This window comes from Anomalospiza imberbis, chromosome 13 (genome assembly GCF_031753505.1).
Source record: "Anomalospiza imberbis isolate Cuckoo-Finch-1a 21T00152 chromosome 13, ASM3175350v1, whole genome shotgun sequence".
NCBI lineage: Eukaryota > Metazoa > Chordata > Aves > Passeriformes > Viduidae > Anomalospiza > Anomalospiza imberbis.
The window spans coordinates 6,852,691-6,872,844 of record NC_089693.1 but is presented as its reverse complement, the minus strand read 5'-3'; the positions used below and the strand labels follow the sequence as shown (position 1 = coordinate 6,872,844).

Sequence of the window (20,154 nt, the reverse complement as noted above, 5' to 3'; positions counted from 1 at the left end):
ATGGGGACTCAGTGGAGAGGGTCTGTGAGCACTGATGGCTTTCTCAAGGCTCAGCTTGCTTTTGCTCTTAGCTAAAATCTACAGGTAAAGTGCCTGTCTCATCCCCACATCAGAGCTGGCCCATGCACAGAGAGAGAGCCTGCTGTTTCTCTTCATTATTAACTCAACAAGCAGAGATCTCAGCACTGAACATAAAAGTTCAGCCCTTTTATGATCCAGGTTGAAATCAAAAGGCTCGGTGATAGGATTGCTGCTCCTTTCAGAGCCAAGACACACAGAATCCGTGGCTTTCATGAAATCCAGTAACTCTGGTTTCACCAAGTATTGCCACCCTCGCCTTAGAGGAGCCCAGATTTGTGCCACTGGCTCCAGGGACCACACAGCGAGGAAAGTCTGCAGCAGGGTCAGAGCAGTTCTGAGCAGCAATACTCTTGGGTGAAATATATCATTTTAGTCCTATGTTAATCTTCATAATTCATGTCTTTGTTCATTTGAGCTGGCTCAAGTATCCCAGACTAAACAAAGAACATTCAGAGCTCTCTTCCCAAGAGTTTCTTGGTATTTTTTAGCATTGGGACTTAATAGTCAGGGGCAGGTTGTCAGGAGTGATGAGTATCCATCAAATTTACGGACTCCAGGAAGACTTACTGTTCTCAACACCTTTTTAAATATCAGGGTTGCCTAAATGAGACTGTCCTCTGGTTTTGTCTTGCTGCCTCTCAGTATCCCTTTCCTCTGTAGGTGGATGGATTACACATTAAGGTTTCAGTAATGAAGTCTTCATTGATTTATGCTCCTATTACACTGGGTTGTTTATTTTAACTGATTGGATTGTGGGTTCCTAAGCCATTAACACAAATAGTGATGACATAAGATATCCTCTGACTTTCCATGCACTTTATCCAGGGACTCAGGCAAACAAAGAACTTGAGGGAACATGAAAGATCAACCTTTAAAATGCGAAAATTAAAGCTGGGTGATATTGCCAAATATTTTACCTGTGTGTTTACTCTTGATGTTTTAACACTAAAATTCTGTGTTGGTGCCTCATTGCTCCCCTTCCTGCTGCACACTACTGGAGTTGGATGACTTATGTGTTGGCTGAAACAATGGATAAAACCCCAGTCCCATTACAAATTCTAACATATTTCCCACTAACTTTAGTGGCACCACTGAATAATACAGACTTCTGCAGAAGAGCACAGCTCCCATTTATAATAGCAAGACAACACAGAAAAAAAAACACCCTAAAGTTGCTATTGTCTTGCTAGATGACAACTTGCCTCTTGAAAAGAAACAGCTCGGATTTTGACTAATTAGCTTCAGGTTTTCAAAGTCATCAAAGATATTTGGACATTGAAATATATTAGAATTGATTGTTTAAATTAATACACATAAGAAACTCCTTGTGGATGAATTGCCAACATATTCATTCATAAAAATATTCAGTAAATCTTTTTGAACAGTAAGTACAAATGAGAAAATCACAACTTGTGCCTGATCTAAAAAAGATGAATAGAGTAATTTCTTTAATGCAAATTTCTTACCCTGCTCTGGTAAAAATAAACACATTAGTTATTTTTATTGAAAGAGATGTTTGATGGTTTAAGAACAAACCATAACCAAAGAAACGAGAAAAGTAAAATTCCTCTTACTAAGTATTTTCCATTCCTGCCAGCACTTACAAATATTAGATACAGCATCTACATGTACACAGACTAATGAAGATGCATTTGTTGTATATGGGTGGAATAAGAGCAGAGAAAAGTTCCAAGAAGCTTAAATTAGATTACAAAATCACTGACCTCCTGCAGGATTTTACTAAAAGGATTTAAAGTTAGAGCCAAATTGTTACCTATTAACACCAGCCTGTAGTTGCCTTTCACAGCTTGTGGCTGGACAAAGGCTAAAGTAGCAAAAACATCACTTTAAATAACAAGCACGGCTCTACTTTTTGGTCAGAGTCCTTCATCTTTCTTAGCCTTACTCCAGCAAAGCATCCTGTCTTTCTCACTCAACCAGGAGTATCACAGCACTGAGCTCAGATGCATTTAATCAGCTCCTGGCTGAGAGCTCCTCTCTGAGCTTTTTCTGAGAATTAATCCCTGAAACACTGGGGTTAGCTTGGCAGAAGCTCCTCCGAGATAAACAGCAGAAGGATGGAGAAAGCCAGGAATAAAAAAATACCCCAGCACATCGTCATTGATAGGTTACAGGCAGCAAGTGATTAATTGGTGACATTGGGCTTGGAGGACAACAGCTCGATCCCAGCATTTCTGACTGGCAGCTGGGGTTATTTCACTGACCCACGGTTAAGCAGGGAACAGCTCCTGTCTCCTTGTTCTGCTCCTGGGAACATGCCAAGACCAGCTGTTATTTACTCAAGACAAGATTATAAAATTGCCACTAAGCCACAGCACCAGGTAACCTCAGGGAAGTCCCTGGGGATGTTTTCCACAAGACTCAGAAACCCAACAGAGGTGGGATTTTTCTTGGCCTACCTGGAGGATAGCAGCCATCAGTGCCATTCCCCCTCCAGCACTGCCTTCAAACAAAAACATCCCATAATCTCAGTCTTTTGGGCTTTTTGTCTTTTGCCCAAAGGCAGGTATTTCCCTGAATGAGACACATAACATACTGAGAGGGTTTGTTGGGAGTCTAAGCATTAATGCTGAAAAAAGGAGGACACCCAGAAAGAAATCAAACAGCATTAATTTGTGCGGTGCGAGATTTACTAATAAATATTTTATTTGGGGGAAGAAATACAAAGCAGTTATTCCAATCACAAAAATAATGAATGCAAAATGAAAGAAGTCGCTCTTGCAAGACAATTCATAACATGGTTTCTACCAATACATCTTTTAAATTAACTGTTGAATTGTCTCACAAAGCTGTGTGACTGCTTAGGAAAAGTCTCCCAAACAAACAACAAAACAAAATGGTCACATTTTAAAGAAAAGGTACTGCTGCACTGGGCTAAAAAACTTCCAGACCTGTTTCTTTGGGTCTTTTTTAGTGAGACTAAGGAATATGATATCCAGTTCCAGGGTTTGTTTGTTTATTTATTTGTTTGTTTGTTTGTTTTTAAATAGCCTGTTTCTAAATACGGAAGCAGGGTTTGACCTGTCCAAAATATATCCTCCTCTCTTCTCTTTCCCTTAATAAATTTGCTCACACAAATAGCAGTCAGCAGCCCAACTGCCTGTGTAATGAGACTTACATCTGCAAGTCAGATTTCTCACTCTCTGCACTTGAAGGCTTTTGAAGAGAAATTCTGGTGCAAAATTAGTACTGGCTAAAATCAAGAGCAGGTTAGAGACTGAGCAGCATTAGTCCTCACTGTCTCCTGAGACCTCTAGAAAATGTTTGGTTCTAATTACTCTCTTAATGCTTAAATCAGAGAGTCCTCTGCCAGCAAGGTAGAGGTGCCTAGCAGCCCAAACTGCTGGGCACGGCCACTCACCACTGGCATTATGGATTTGCCAGCTGGATATCTCCTTCTCACAGCTGACTATCCAGCCTTGCAATAACTGTGAAGCCAGGTTTGGTGCCTTATGTTCCGTGCTTTGTCAGAGTAAATTGCTTTTTCTAATTTAAGAGGAGCTAAAAATTCATACTTAACTAAGAGAGAAAAATACCCCAGAGAGTTTCTTGTCTGAATGCTCCCATCCTCAGCCTCAGTATTCAGCCAGAAAAGCATGATTTCTTCTTGTTGGAAGGTCCACAGTATTTGTTACCTGGAGTTTTATGGGGGCAAAAATCATTATTTCTGAGGGGGGGAGTAGGGGCTCAGAGACCTCTGAAATATCAGTAGGCAACCACAGAGTAAGGGATGACTCCAATTAAAGTGATTATAGCCTGAATTTTGGCATAAGTGGAGCACCTTCTCAACAATACTACCATTATCTAGCTTTAGAAGGATCCCAAGAAATTATGTTCAAGCTGCCCCTGCTCCCAAAATAACCATCCAAACATCCTCAGCATCACCACAGGAGTCACCACACTCTGTGGCAAACAGTATGTGCATTTCTTTGCATTTCTTTGCATTTCTTTGCATGTCTAAATCTGGATTTCCTCTTCTGAGGAGTCAGATAGGCCTGAGCAAGCCAGGAAACTCAGAGGAGACATGGAAGGAGAAGGGGCTATTTAAAGCCTCAGAGAGGAGGACCTTGCTGCTCTGGAAGTGTCCTAAGTGACCTCTTTAATCCTGGGAGAAAGGCGTCCGCAGCTGTGCGGGATCACGTAGCCCTCAAACTGTACCCAGGGCAGCCAAGGGGCCTCCAGGGACAGGACACGTGGCCAGGCAACCTCTTGCTCCTGTTCCCAAGCCTTGGAGACAAGTCCCTCACGCTGGCCCTGGCCACCCCTGTGAGGCATGGCAATTACCCCACTGAGCCAAGCACCAGACATTTCTTTTCCTGCTGATGCTTCATACCACACCAAGCCCAAAGCAGAAATTATGGGGTTTAGATAAGAAAACATGGCAAAGGCTCATTAAAAATGTCCCTCCCTCTGGCCTGCTGCAATCAGGTGGGTGGCTTTTTTCCAGGCTTGCAATGACCTAAAGGTCTGGTCTTTTCTCACCTTTGTTTGCACTTGAGTGTGATAACCTGCAGCATCTTTTTCAGTAGCACATCAGATCATGGCTGGGTGCTATGATTCCAACCCTTCACAGCTCATCCAGGTGAGCAGGAGTAGTGCCTCAAAGCAAACTCCTAACACGCAAATGGACAGGGCTTTGCCCCCATCCACTGAGCTTCAGGACTTCTCAAAGGACACAGGCTACACTCTGCAGGACTGAACTGCTTCAAGGCAGGGATAGGAAAACTCCAAACTTATCTCCTAATGTCTTCAAAACACTGAAGGTGTTGAGATGAAACAGCTTGGCTTAAGCTGATGTCTAGCCAAAATAACTTGGTGAATAACATGGTGAAAACCATCTGTGCCAAGGAATCTTACAAAATTTAATGCAATAAGTTGCACTAGCATAACACCTTGCATCAGAGGATCACAGACTTCTACATAAATATTAGCTAACACCTGCCCAACAGCATTCCTCATCAAGATCAGATTGTTTCTTATTTTTCTGGTGGGAAATATCACTTAGTCAGTACACAAGAGGATAGTTGGCAGAGCCAGGATAGCTATTACAACAAAATGAAGCAGAAACACTGCGTGCACAGAAGTACTGTGGCCCTCAATCACACACTTACTTCCATCTATTTGTGAGGAGTTCAAAATTTTCCTTCCCTGAGATCAGTCTTCTCCTCCCAGCTTCCCAGAAATGCAGCAGAAAAATCTATCCCCTGCAAGGAATACTGATGCCAGAAGAAAGAGCTACTTCCCACCAGTGGCTCCCAGAGCTCTTTGAAAAGAGATCCATCCTTGTGCCAAAGGATGAGGAGGATACTACATTTAATAAATCCATACAGGAATTAGGAAACACAAAGACCATGACCTGATCTTTTTCCAAAGGATGTTTTACCTGCTGTGTCAAAAAGACTCAAAGGTGTTTCCCCTAACTTCAGAGCAAGGTTGTTCATCTCAGTGCCGTGTTATTAGTGTGTCACTCCAATAAAATATATTCACACCCAGATATCTGCAGGAATTATGCCCTGACAGACTGCAACATTTTGGATACTGTTGGCAAAGTAAACCGCTTTTTCTCTCTCTCTCTCTTTTCACACCAAAGTTCTCTCAGTGTTCTCAAAGAAAAGCTTGTCCTTGTGCAGAAGTTCCTCCTGATACAAAGTTCCTTTGTGCCACTTGTTCCTCTCACTGATGCTCCTCTAATAGAGCAATTACTTTATTATGCAGAAACGGTGGTAAAACATTATTATATAACCCTCAAATGCTTCTGTCAAATTGGAAGTGTTAAAAGAATGAGGAAACTTTGAGATAAATCAAAACACGTGATACTCTGCAAAAGGCTTTTAGACTTTCTTTTGAATATTTCTAATGTTCTTTCTGTAATTTCTACTGCAGATAAATTCTCCCAGGTTTCATCTCTTATTTCACAATAAATTACCTATGACACCTAAAGATTTTGACTGGATTTAATGTTATATTATTCTCCTTTTTGCTCTTTTTAATCTATTTTTATTTTAATGCCAAGATTATCCTAGCATATGCCTTTCACACTCACTTATTAAGTTTCTGTAAGGCATTTAGCAATTCTTGTACAATGAATTCTATATGCATGCCAGCACCTACTGTTTATTGCTGTTTCTTGGATTTATTCCTATATTTTATATTACTTTTGCTGTTACTGAACTAATTTAAAATATTGATGTTTCATTCAAATGCCACTCTGTTACAGATATTTAACACAACTGCTACCCAAATTTAATAGCGAGGGATCTGTTTTCTCCATTCAGTTTTAGTTTTATTTTCCCCTACCAATGATGAAAAAGCAGCATGAAACATGCTACTCTGTTTCTTTTTTGTGAGATTTGATGGGTGTCAGTCCAGAGAACATTTTGTCTTTCAAAGATGAAGTACATTTGGGAGTTGACAAACTTTTTTACAAGCATTTATCAAAATACAAGTGAGTCTGGAGAATCTTGGAAAATTTCCAGATGTACTCGCTTTTTAATGAAACCACAGATTTTTGAATGCTATAGCAAGTGTGAGTATGTGCACATGGAAATAAATAGCCATCATGAAGGTGCTGCTATCCTTGACTTCTCTGGGATGTTCCTGCTTGGACCACACATGATAAAGCCCAAGAATCCCTGGATCTAATCTCAGTCTGCCCTAACACTTGCCTGTGTTCAATCCAGGCTTCTCTCTGTATTCCAGTGCAAACAATGCCACTTTTTGCACATTATTCTGACACTGACTTGTACAGGTTGAAGATGAGGATCACTAAAATGTACACTCTGGTTTAGAAAAACACCAGTCCTTTCTCTTGCCAAGACAAGTGTCCTTACGTGTCAATCTACTCCACTTCCAAAAGCACCTTCTGGAACAGCCATGCAAATGCTTTTAATCAATCACATTTAATAACAATGATTGAGGTATGGGCAGCAGAGACAAGCCACTAATAACTATTGTTAGTCACAGCTTATTTTCTTCAGAGATGGAACCTGAAAGTGAAAATGATGAACCTATTTTTGCCATCCAGCCTAAGTGAAAAATCAAACAACAAACGAAACTCGGCATCCATAATGAATAGCAAACTGTGCTTTGAAATTCTAATGATTTAAAGTAATATTACCAGTAATATAAAGCAGAACTTCAGTTTAACTGCATTGCTGAGACCCATTCGTCTAGATTTAAACAGCAATCTCTCAACAGCAAAGCCCTCAGTTCCCTGAAAAGGTTGCCAAGTTTTTAAGAGGCATTTAGGGGTATGTTATTTTCCATCCAGAAGATGGAAAGATTTTTTATCTCCTTTATCTTCAGACTATACCCCATGCAAGACACCCAACAGCAGCAAGCCAATGCCACCATGCTAAAACCAGGCATGTTTGGGGCTTTATTCCACCCTTGTTACTTCATCCAGTAGCTCAAAAGCACATGCAAACTAAGTGTTGGTCAGTCAAGCTAAAAGGCATTTTATTAGCTCCATGAACGAGCCCATGTCTGTGTTTGTGCTCCAGGAAAAGGGACAGGAGTTATATTTCAATATACCTAGCTCCACACATTCTGCTAGGATCCCCTGTTGAGTTCACCCAACCAAACCCCTTGGGCTGTCTCTTCTGAGACTCTCTCACATGGAAATGGGCTGAACATGCAATGGGCACAGTGGGCTGATCTCTCAAGGAAAGATGAATTCTTCAGTGAATACCCAGCAGGAGATTTGATCTATGTCAGAATCTACCTCTGATGCCTGCATCCATTGCCAGAAGACAGAGATCACCAAATAGTTGTCGTTGTGTCCAATTTTGTTTAAGCATGTTCCCAAGGAGATCTGTTGGTGTAATAGTGCTCACAGGCTTTGTAGGACATAGCAGGGGACTCTCAGCTAGGGAGATTTCCAACTGTTTGATCACCCAGCCATGCAGACATTTTAGACAAACCCTCCAGAGTTTTCAGTCAGCGAGGTACAGCTGCTGCTGCGAGAGCTTTTGAACCAAGCTGTTAATAATCATGGTTTTCATCTCAAAGAGAAATCATTTTAATGCATCTCTGCATCCAGCTGTCCCCTTGAAGTCCCTGTGCATCGTGGGGAGATCAAATGACCTTAGCCATATGGGAAGAGAAATTGTCAAAGAAAACAGAGCCAGGCATACATTCTCTTTTTCCTTTGTAACCTCCAGCTCTCTCCCAGACTTGCAAAACTTCAACATGGAGCCAGAGGCTGTTCAAATTGCAGAAGATTGTCCCAAAGAGAAGGTCAGATAAACCAGGGCAGTAATGCTACTTTCCCCTAGCCTCTCCAGAAACACTCTCCATGTGGATGGTGCTGGTTTATTCTTGGAAGAATTGAGGGTTGAAAGAGGTAGTTCAGTTTGTTCCTCTGACTTCATCAGATCAGCATTTTAATCATAGGGAAAGGTCAGGTGGTCCATTCTCCCTCCTCCTCTCCTTTGAAGTGAGACAGGTGGGCATTCACCATGCCAAGTTAACTGCTTATGGGAGGATATCTCTCTCCCTGTCAATCTTCTGCTTGCCAGGTTAATCCTGAATAAAATGGAGGGCCAGCTTCATCTTCACTGTAAATCTGCTGCTTTGGCCTTTCATCAGGAATCCCATAAAAACCACAGAAGATGGCAGAGGAAGACAGGCACTGCACTAATTTCACCCAGGCGGCATGAGTGTAATCTACTCAGGCTGTGAGTTGTTCCACCCTTTGATTTGGGTAACAATGTGAGCTAAGATTCCCTTTGCCCTAACTTGACAGATGAACCTTATCTCCATCTACTGTCCAAATGAAGAAAGCAGAAGGCACAGACATTGAATGAGTTTGATGAGGTTTGTAACAGTTCTGAAATAAAGCCCAGCACTCCTGCTCGATCCATCAATACAGCATCATTCCCTCCTTTGAAAGGAAAGGAATAGGTACCAGAGAGTGCACTGAGCTGATGGGTTCCGGGGAGAAGAGTCTGTCTCAGTTTACTACAGGGATCAAATTCCCATTAGACCCAGTGGGAAAGCCTTTGCCTGTAAATTACACCAAAATTAATGTGCATAAAAGGCTTCTCAGAAGTTGATTGCAGTAAAGCACAATGCTGTGGTGTTTCCATGTCAGAAAAAACCCTTATGTTTTGGTTTCAAAGCATGCCTTGCTGAAAGACGGGGCGGGGGGTGGGGGAAGAAAGCCAAGATTTGTTTGGTAGAGTAGTTATTTCTCCCGCCTGAATTCTGTGTCAGAATTACTCAATTTTCTAATAAGAATAATCATGAAAGCTTTGCAGTTCTCTTTAATTCCACCTCAACCTACAATACCTTTTGAAAACAAGGCTGTGTTCTTCCACGAGAAGGGACCATGAGAAGAAAAACCCATCCTTGTTCTGTAAACCCCCAAAGGGAAGGAGATTCAGCTTTGCCCATGTAACGTTCTATTAAGCAAATGTTATTCTATTAATCAATAGTTGGTCTAAAACACTAATTCTCTTTTTTGTAGCTTAGTAGTGCCTGCAGGCAGAAGAATCTGTACTATGTTATCTCTGTCCTCTCTAGAAGACATCTTATGAAATCAATGACAAATTCTTGATTTCTGAGACCTTGATTTCTGTATGGTGTGTTTGGTCCCCACTCTGACAAAACAAAAGTCATAACAACACACAGATCAAAAGGCAATACTAAATCATGGACATGAATGGGCTCTGTCTCCATCAGCCTCTGGAGGAGAATGATCAAGTTTCCATTATCTTAAGAGGTGATCTTCATCACATTAGAGTTTCCTTCCCAAAACTGTACTAAGATAAATTGTTTTGCCTGTATGAAAAGGAAGAAGTTTATCCAGTTCTTGGAGATTTGAATCTCCACCCAAAGAATCCACCTAGATTATATTTAGGTCAACTTCTCATAAAATGAAACAATCAGGGAAATAAACCCAGATTTTTAATAACAGAAAATGTCTACAAATATTTAATTGATTTGGATTCATGTTCTTGCTTCTTAGCCATCTTAAATTAAGTTGTATTTTCTGAAATAAACTGTCTCTTCTGAAGCAGCAGCACAGTAATGCTCTCTGTGGCACACAAAGTTTGCAGGATTGCAGGCACTAGTGTCAGCTAGGCTGGACAGTTCATTTGTTCAAAAACCTACCACATTGCTTACCCCTAGCATTCCCTCCTCACTTCCTGCAGCCAACCTGGTTTTGTCCAGGGCAGAAGGGAGGCTGGCTGGTGAGCTACTGCTCCTGGTCTCCTTGGAGAAGGTTGTCACCCCCTCTCACAGAATATCTCACCAATTCCCAGGAGCATTCTGACCTCCTATTTCCCCAGACTGAAATCAGCCTGCTTTGCCCGGGAATCACAGCTCCCCATCCTTCCCTGCGGAGATTCCCGGCGCGCAGAGCCTGGGAATCAGCCGGTGGATCAGCGCCTCTGTCCTCAGGCCCATCGGGTCCTGTGGGCCAACAGGTGCAGATAGACTGTCTGTGAGACAAGAGCTTATTAAAAGAATAGGGGAAGGCAGGTGGGAATTGTTTTCTGTCCTGGTCTGGTGAGAACAGCATAGTCACGAGACCGGAGTCAGGCAGAGCCCAGCGGCACGTGTGGGCACGTGGGGTCCCAGATTTGGGATCTCAGAGCCTGAGGGTCCCAGGTGAGCACACACCAATCCAACAGACACAGAAAAGGGACACCTCTGCCCAGCATGCCAACCAGCTCATGAGCAGCTGCTATCAAACACTGCCTTAGTCTGCGTTCCCACTGACTGCTCTTGGAGCCCTGAGGAAGGAGGGGCTTTCACCTGCACTTCCAGAGGCTTAAATCCCCCCCAGATTTCACTGCAAGAGTAATGACGGCACGAGGTGTGTTATCTATCCTGGCACAAATAGGAGTGATCACACAGAGGCAGCATGTCAATGATAACAACAACTCCAGGAGCAATTTCCAACCCCGCTATCCCAGACGAAGCGACACAAAAATCCCTCCCCATCTCTTAAACTCCCAGTATGTGTATGAAATTATTTTCTTTCTGTTAACACACATCAGTAAGATCTCTGCTGGTGCCAGTAGACACTGCTGGAGCCAGCCATTATCAGCCCATATGTTTTTCAATACAAGCAACTTTTTGTGTGCGCTTTGCTGAACATAATATAATAAACTTTAATTCAAAATGCCCATGAACACATTTTCTACTACTGACATTTTTTTTCCTATTATAGATAAAACCAAGAGGACTGGACCAATGCATTGGACAGAAAAATGTGTCTAAGCCATCACAATAAATGCAGTATAATATACTGAAAATAAGATTATGCTACACAAAGGAACGCTAGCAAGACCTATTCAGGCAAACATCTCTCTGTATGAAAACATCTCTTCTTCTATTTCAAAGAGGGAAATTATTGAAACCCGAGAAAAAGAGAGGGTGGAAATTTTCCATTGTCATAAAAATATTGATGTAATGTATAAATACATCTGTAGGCATACAAAACAGCCAGGGAGGCTAGATAATTACCAATAATTATCCTCAACTTAGAAATAGATAAACAGATGTTTTTAAATATATTTGCACCCTGTATGTGAAAGATAAGTAGTTTAAACAAGTCCATATACCTCCTTCTATAACATGGTTTATTCTATTAATTTGTTTGTGTCTATAATGCAGTACCAAAATACACAATATTGAGTTGCATGACATGGCATAATGTGCCATTATATTACATCCAAATAGTCTAAGTTAAACAGCTTGGCCATAAGCATAAAGTCAGCCCCTCAACAGCTAAAAAGCACCAGTTTTTCATATTTCATTTGGTCCCCTGGAGTTACTGCATTTTTTAATTTCCACATGACAACTTGTTTTATTTCACAAAACCTCTGCTTCAGGATGAGCAGTGCCTGTTGCCTGGAAAATCACCCCATGCAGCATTTTGTCCTCATCATTTAGCATGTGGTTCTGTGCATTATTTATTGAGCAGGATCCAAGCCCTGCATGAAAACAAATTATTAATTTGCTTCTCTCTCTTTTTTTTTCTTTTTTCTTTTTTTTTTTTTTTTTTTTTTTTTTACTGTGTGGGTACCAGAATTTCAGGGTTTTTATTTTTTCCCCAGTGTTCGTCACCTGGTTTCTTAAACACTGATGTGAGACATGGTGGGATTATTTGCCATGTTACACATGATTAACTCAGAAGCAGAGGTTTATAAACCATTTTTCCAGGCTGGCACCCAACTGATCCAGCAACATGGCCATGCTGTCACATTTTCATTGCTGCAGGAAGGGAGAAAGGGCTCCCCTCAACCATTCATGACACAGCCTCATTTGTCCTCAAAGCACAAACCATCCTTGACAAGGATGAGGGACAGCAGAAAAGAAACAGAACTCCACTTTTCTTGTCTGACACAGAAAGTTCTGCTGAGCTCAGCCTGTGATGCACTTTTGTGCTCAGCTCAGTCATCACTGCTCCAATCGATCTCTGGGTACATTTTGCACCCCGAGGTCCTCAATTCTCATTAATTCAGCCACTGAAAATTCTGGATGGCCCATCTGGAGGCATTTGCAGAGGAGCTGGCAGTGTGCTTAGAGAAACAGCTGTGGCCAGCCCAGGGACAGAGAGCAATTCTGGTCCCAGCTCAATCGGTGGAAGGATTTCAGCAGGGTCCAAGACCTGTCACAGCTTCCTCTGAGGGCTTTTAGTGCTCTGTGCTGGTCCACAAGAGTGAAAAACCTCAGTGATTCTTCTGTGGCCTGGCAGGAATTTGGGGTTAATGTATGGATGTTAGCCTCCTTTCTTCTTTGTTGCTTAGCAGTGCCCCAAGGTAGTGAGCCAAGAGTTGTAGGGAAAAGCTTTAGTTTACCTTCAGGTTCTCCTTGGACAAGGAAGAGATGACAGTGGAGGTGGGAAGGAAAAGCAGCAACCCTGAAAGCTGTGCTCGGGACCTTCACTACCTCTATAGGATTGTTCATGGAGGATTATGCCTCTTCTTCCATGGTTAAAGCCAAAACCAGGCTCATGCAGCCCAAGTGGCTGCAGCCACTATTTCTCCTTGAACCCTACAAGCCAAGTGTTTCTCTGTCCTAACTGCACTTCTGCTGTTCCAAAATTAAAACTGTTTTTATAAGGAATAGCAGAAATAAGTCCACTGCTGCTCACTGTAAGTACAGCAATCTCAGTAAAACTCAGTTAATGAACCACATAAAAGTGGCCATCTGGTTTTGAGTTGATTTTTGTTCCCTCTAAGGCTATTCCACTAAACCCAGCCTGCCAGGCTGCCTCCCAAAAACATAGATCCAAACTTTGAGTTCCTCCATTCCCAAATGAGTGGCCATTCTGCTACCTGAGCAGTTCCTGGGATCTTTTGCATCTATTTCTCTCAAAGCCAGGAATCTCAGCAGTTCTGCTGACAGAGTAAGTGCAAGGATGCAGAGCAGACAAAAGCATTTTGCAAAATGCATTTCTATTCATTGTCAGTGGAGCAGCACTGATACCTTCCCACTTGTCCTTAGGATAACAATAGCTCTGCCTTGTCAGCCAGCCAGCACGACAGCTCGGAAGGGGCAGCACAAAGAGCTGAGAGCTCCAAGTTAGCAAACAGCAGATCCTGCGTCTGCTCCGCTGGACACTGCAGCCACTCACAGATAAATCCCTCTGTAAAAACAACCCCCGCCACTGATACATGAGATTTGCATCTTTTCCCTGTCAAACCATAGCATTTGGGAACCTGTGAAGTCCAACACAGCAAGACACAGTTTGAGCCAAAGATCTGCCAACGGCCCCAGGGGCTGCCAGCTTTGCAGAATATGTGAACGGGGACTGAGGCTTTGGGAAACATGTGAAAACCTCACTGAGAGCCAACAGGAAATCTGGGACTCCTCAGGCAACACGATGTATCCTGCCATGGAATAAGATGTTTTTGTGGGTAACCAAGGCATGGGCAGTGAGGAGGAGAGCAGGGAGAAGGAAAGGAAAAAATAAAAATGTTTCTTATTTGTCTAAATTATCAGAGGGTGGGGTGAGATGAAGGCCAGTGCAACCAGGAGGAGGAACTAAAATACTCTACAGTCTCAAGGGATTCAATAGTCTGGGTCACAAGGCAAGATGTTGGCTCCAGTTTTCTAGTGCTCTTCTTAGCAAGTACCAGCTGCTTTTAACTAACACCCAGATACCTCCTCCTAGCATTAAAATAACCAAGAGATATAATCCCAAATCTCTGGGGATTTTGCATTGAGGAAGCTGCCTGTAAGATGGGATGTCAGACTTTTTTGCCTGTTCAAAAACCATACATGGGGAGGGTGTTTACTTCTGCCACGCTGTGGCCAGGGGCTAGGGTGAGAGTGGCAACCAGCCCAGCCTTGACTGAGGGACTGCATTGCCTGTGTACAAAAGACAGAGCAGGGCTGGGTCAGGGCTGAGGAGCTCGATGTCATGCAGTGAGAGGTGGGAACAGAAACAGGTTATAATACCCGAGCCAGAGGGATGGGAGGTGATAATTGTAGGATCACACTGGAGAGGGAGAGTCAAGAAGAGAGAGCAAGGAAGAAGGTACCAGGGTTAGAAAGAAAATGAGAAATGACAGTAAAATCCTCAGAGCATGGCTCTGCCACACTGACACAAAACCTGTGAGATGGGGAGAGGGTTTTCTTAAATCTGAATTTCACATTTTTAAAGCTGCACATTGTAAGCAGTGAAGCACTTTTTACCTAGAGATCTGAAATGTCACGTCTTCCCTGCAGTGACATTTTGGTGACAAAATGCAGCTGCACTTTGAAAAGAGTTTTTGCTATTCACCTTGTCACTTTGCAGAACATCCATAGCACGTTGCACTTCCAGGGGTTTGAGCTGTCTTTGGAGGATCACGCTCCTTCATAGCACTGGGAACAGTTTTGAAGAACTAAAAAATGTGTTTCTTTCCATGACTGCTCAGTTACAAAGTGCACTGTGTTCTGGATTTGTTCTGCTTGATACTGCCCTTACCAAAGCCAGGCTGTGAGTCTAGGAGTGAAAGTGTCTATGCCAGGAAGAGATGGGGGAGATCCCTCCCTCAGCAGAAGGTGACAGACCCTATCTCAGGTCTGGACATCCCTCTAACTGGGAATAAAAATCTGTGCTAGTGCTTGGAAAGTAGAAATTTCATCCTGTGTGAGTGACTGATGGATAAAGGATGATTTTATTCTGAATTTATAAAGACTGGCTAAATGTTCCCTCATTCTTCACCTGAAAGGTTTCTGCATTCAAAGCAATATTATGTGCTAACAGAAAAGGAAAATGCCCAGTAATACCCTGCAGAATAGCCTGTTGTAAGCAGCAGATATGTTCTTCATGCCCAATAAAAGAATATGAACCAGCACTGACAGTCCAGCAGGTCACAAAAACAAAGCAACCATGTTTTGGACAGCTGTTGCAGAAAATAAAAAAGTGTGGAGAGATGTTATCAGCAAAGGCAAGCATCAACCAAACTTATTATTTCCCAGGCCAATACTTTCCAACTGTGTCAAGTAAAGGTCTTTTTTATCACCTGATTTTTTAGCAGAGATAGGTAATGGTATTACAAAGCTATGCTGGCAATTTTTCGGCTGTAGGCAGAGGAAAGAGGTGAATCAGAACATATAATTATCATCAACCCCTTACTTTCTGCCCTTCGGCACTCAAGCCTCCACATCAAATTGAAGATATAACAAGAAAGTTTTTTGATGTCCTTCAAGTGAATACAGAATTTTTGGGAATAAGGGTCTTGTACCAAGGTGGGATTTTGTGGTACCAGAGATGAAGGCTGTGCTACCTTGTGGTTTTACCAACACCATGCCTGCAGTGCTCCTAACCATTCCTAGTTTAGACCTCCATGTAGCCTTGTCAATGAACTGCACTTGTGATTTTAAACTATAGGCTCCAATTTAGGTTTGGGTCTTGTCCAATTCTGTCTTGCCCAATTCTTGTCCAGATTATGCAAAGAACACCAGGACTGTTATGTTAGAGAGCATAAGAAAAACAGATGTGCACTCAGCTCTCAATTATCCAAAGAAAGAGGGAGAGGACTATAGCCTGGATACAACACAAACATGATCTACTAAAAAAAAATGAATTCAATAAGCTGTAACAACATAGGGCAAACAAGTTACACTGTCAAAACATAAAAGGACAGTAGGATAATTTTCTTCAGCATGCCAGTTTACCTGCAGAACTCACTAACACAAGGGTCTACAGAGGGCAAACCAGTGTTTGAAATGAGAAGTAAAAGTTCTTGACAGTTACATAAGCTTGAATAAATACATCAAGGTTGATCAGCTCCCACAGTATAGTTTCAAAGCCAATTGCTATCATTGGGTTTTATAACCTCCTCTGCATGCGTGTAGCTGGTCACAGAGACCACCCAAGACAAAGGGCTGGGACACGTGAATCCTTGGGCTGACCCAGGGGAGTCAGTCTTTTTTGCACACCCTCTCTGCAATGTGTGAGGCTTTGATGGCACAGGTAGCAGTCAGAGGATGCTGCTGCTGCCTCAGACAGGGACTCTTATCCCCACAGGGCTCTGGGCCACGTCAGCACAGCTGCACACGAGGGCTCAGGGCACCTGAGGAGTGCACACAAGTGGCATTTCACCATGACTGTCTAAAAGCTGATTTATATGCAAGTAGCTGGTCTTGGCAAAGCAGTTCCCACCCATCCCTCATGACAGAACAAGGCTTATAAAAGCACAGGTTCCCTCCAAAACACACTCCCTATTTCACAGGGTAGCCCATGCCACAACCTGGGCATCTTCTTCTGCCAGGAGGAACACATCCTTGCAGTGAGAAAAGACAGCCAGAGATGCCTCTCCTCCATCCCATGGCCAAGTTTGTCCATCAAGAATGATCCTGGCCTGGGACACTTCCCTCTGGTCCTCAGGACCAGTCACGGAGCACACCCAACACCAGCACCTCACCAATCTCAAGAGTTTTTGTCACTTCCCTGGAGTGCTTGAGGGTCCTGGGCAGACAATTTGACAGGGAGGAACTTGCTCCTCACAGGCAGATCTGTTTACTCGTGCCCCTCAGCCCTCGGACACGCTGAGCTCAGACTGACAGGGCTGTCAGGTCCCATTCATTTCACAGCAGCCGATGGCTCACACCTCCCCGCTGCCCTGCTGAGCACAGCGAGACCTCGGCAGCGCAGCCTCTGCCCTCAGCTGGGCCCAGAGATTGATGCATAGCAGTAATTGCCAGCACTCATCGCTGAGCAGAGAAAATTCAATTCATAAAAGCTTTTCAGGGTGGGAGGTGCAGGTCAGGGCTCCCACACGCTGATGCTTTTAGAGCCAAGCCAGCCAGGGGTTCGTACCAACAGCCTCAGCCCAACAGGTCACTGATGGGGAATTAAAGAGGAAAACAAGCCCAAGCGCCTCTCTTGTTAGTTCAAGCTGTTCTTACCTGGAGGGTGGAGAGAAGGACTTGCAAGCCACTGGCTTCTTGTTCTGCCATGCTGCTCCCTACTCACACTCCCTCCTTGTAGCAGCAGACACAAAGCAGCTCGAAAGCCAAGCTGCCAACTTGCCTTGCTGCTGCCCCTGCGTCGTTTAAGAAACGAAGAACTAAACACAGATCCCCAGACACACGCACACTGCTACCACCAATAATCACAGCAATGCAACTCTAGACCTCAGCAGGAGAGATAAATGTACCCCCTCCCTCCCGGCTCTCCCACTGTGACGAGAAGATTAATTCCTATATAAAGAATCCCGGGGATTAAGTAAAGTGCCCAGGAAAGGTCTGGGTGCTTGATGTGTGGTAGGGGGAGTGTGGGGAGGGTGGCAATAGCAACAAGAAAGCAGAAGAGCTACAAACCTCAAAGAAAGCCAGGGAGAAGGGAGGGAGCAGCGCTGGCTGCCTGACAGGCATTCCCAGCTGACCTGCTGATCCGTTCCAGACCCTGCGTGGACTCGTCTCCGTTTGACTCCGTTCCAGTGAAACCGGAGACACGGAGAAGGCAAAGAGAGCGGGAGAGATGCCCTCGGTCTTAACGAGCGCTGACAACGAACGGAAGATACACCCGGCATGAGGGACAGGTGGAGCAAGGCTCGGCAGGGCTTTTGGCTTCCAACCCCGATGATTGTCCCAAGTGGCAGCTGCTGTGGCCACAGGCAGTGCCCTGCGGGGCAGGGAGTGACCGCAGAGGGGGATCTGGTGGCTGCACAGGGAGGAAAGCCATCTCTTCAAGGTGTGGTTTGAGGGAGAGTTTGCTCCAAGGGCCCCCACAGTGATCCACACCTACCTATATCTGCCTATAGGCACAGCAGCTCGGAGCCTGGTTCACTCCCTGGTGCACAAGACACGCTGTAGTACAGTTGTAGTTGTAGCTCGAATTCCTAGGAGGGCACGGAGTCCACTTTTAGCTTCAGCCCAGTGATATCAAAGGGCTTGGTAAACAAGAAGGAGCAGATAAAGAAGTTGAGTAGAGGGTTAGATGAGGATTTTCCAGCAAAATATTTTCAATGTGAAAAGGTCAATTAGTCCCACAACAGGTATTTTTTCAGCTTTCTCAACACCAGAATGGCATTTTTGGTCCTGAGAGACATCACTCCAGGATGCTTAGAAGGATGTCAGTTGACATAATTACTGGATATGAAGAAGACAAAGGTTAACTCTTTTCTTTCCAATTTGGGGACACTAATTTCAGTCTTTTACCTCTAGAATAACTTTATTCTTGTGTGGTTCTTTTTAATTCCTTTTTGAAAGAATGACAAAGGATTTTGGGAGCAGTAACATGAACCTGGGTCTCTGGGCATAAGGCAGATGCTTACAGAACTCAGTGCCACACAAAGACATGCCAGACACTCAATGTGCACACACTTTCCTTTGCTGATGTCAGCGTAAAACCCTAATCTTCTAAGAAGCAGTCAAATTAAGAATAAAACACCTCAGTCTTGGCCAAGGACTATTTTCACATGATGAACTTTCATTGATAAGTGCTTTATGCAAATGGTAAGACTAATCCTCCTCAACTCATCCCAGCAATGTGTGAACAAATGGCACAAGCATGACATTCCTCAGTTTCTGTGTGTGCCAGCAGGGTCCCAGGATGTCACTACCAGGTTATAAAATGAAACAGATTAAAATGCCTTTGTCATAACTATGGAGACACATCAGCCCCTTCAGAGAGAGTGTTGTGAAGACCACTCATTGATGGACAAGATACTCTACAGACTGCAGAGTATTATTCTGCCTACAGCTAGGCAGAATAAGACAAGAAATTTCCTTTCCTATGAAAAATCAGGTTTAAATATTTTAATTCTCTTAAAAACATGTTTTCTTTCAACTTAAAAAATAAATATCTCACACTACATTAAATACCACATTTTAGATATAGAGCTGGTGTTCAGCAATTAGAACACTGAATTTTTGGCCATTTTGGGTAAGTTTCTGGCAGCTTCCCACAGAAGTCACTCCTGTATCCTCCCCCTACCAAAACTGCCACATAAACACAGTACAGCTTTGGGGGTTCTTTCCCATCTGCAGGATTCAATAAAACCTGCTAAGAGGCCAAAAATAAGTGGAGGGAGAGAACAAAGGCAATGCAGGCAGTGTCCCCAAATGTGCTGGGTGGGAGGAAGGTGGGTACTGGGTTTGTGAGCAGTGCCAACACATATCTCTTCAGCAAATTATTACAGTGACAGAAAACTACTTCAGAGCTAATTAGAAGCTGTTTAAAGAAGCTCTTCCACATTGTCTTCACATTCTCTTTCTTGTGACAATTGTACCTGTCAGCAGAGCTGTGTGGAACTATTAATTCCTGCTGCGTGGATTTTCAGAAGGCAGCGAGAGCTGATGGAAGTAAGCAGGCAGTGGCTGCAGGCAGCCCTGATCCCCAGCCTAAAACACAACTTTGGCCTTTTTTATGGGATTCTGTAACAGGTTCTCTAACTCAGCAGTGGTCTGGTTCTTCCTCTCTGTGTGAGCTTTAGAAATAATTATAAAAATTTCACTGCAAATACGTCAACCTATGAGGAAAGGGACACCAAAATCAAAGCTTGGGGGTGGGGGAAAATCTCTTAAGTTCCTTAAAATTTTGGGGTATTTAGCCTGGTTGTACTGAGAGAGTAAAAGAAAATATTGCACACAGAA

At 43.4% G+C, this 20,154-nt stretch overlaps 1 protein-coding gene across 1 annotated transcript in view; it reads right to left on the bottom strand.

The window, feature by feature from the left end:
* The window catches only part of AGBL1 (AGBL carboxypeptidase 1), a 264,749-nt gene extending 247,088 nt beyond the window's left edge, over positions 1 to 17,661 (bottom strand). The window contains exon 1 of the mRNA XM_068203715.1: positions 17,464 to 17,661. Within this exon, the coding sequence (XP_068059816.1) occupies positions 17,464 to 17,514 (51 nt within the window). The 5' untranslated portion in view covers positions 17,515 to 17,661. The remainder of the gene's footprint in view (positions 1 to 17,463) is intronic.
* Positions 17,662 to 20,154: the final 2,493 nt, after the last annotated feature.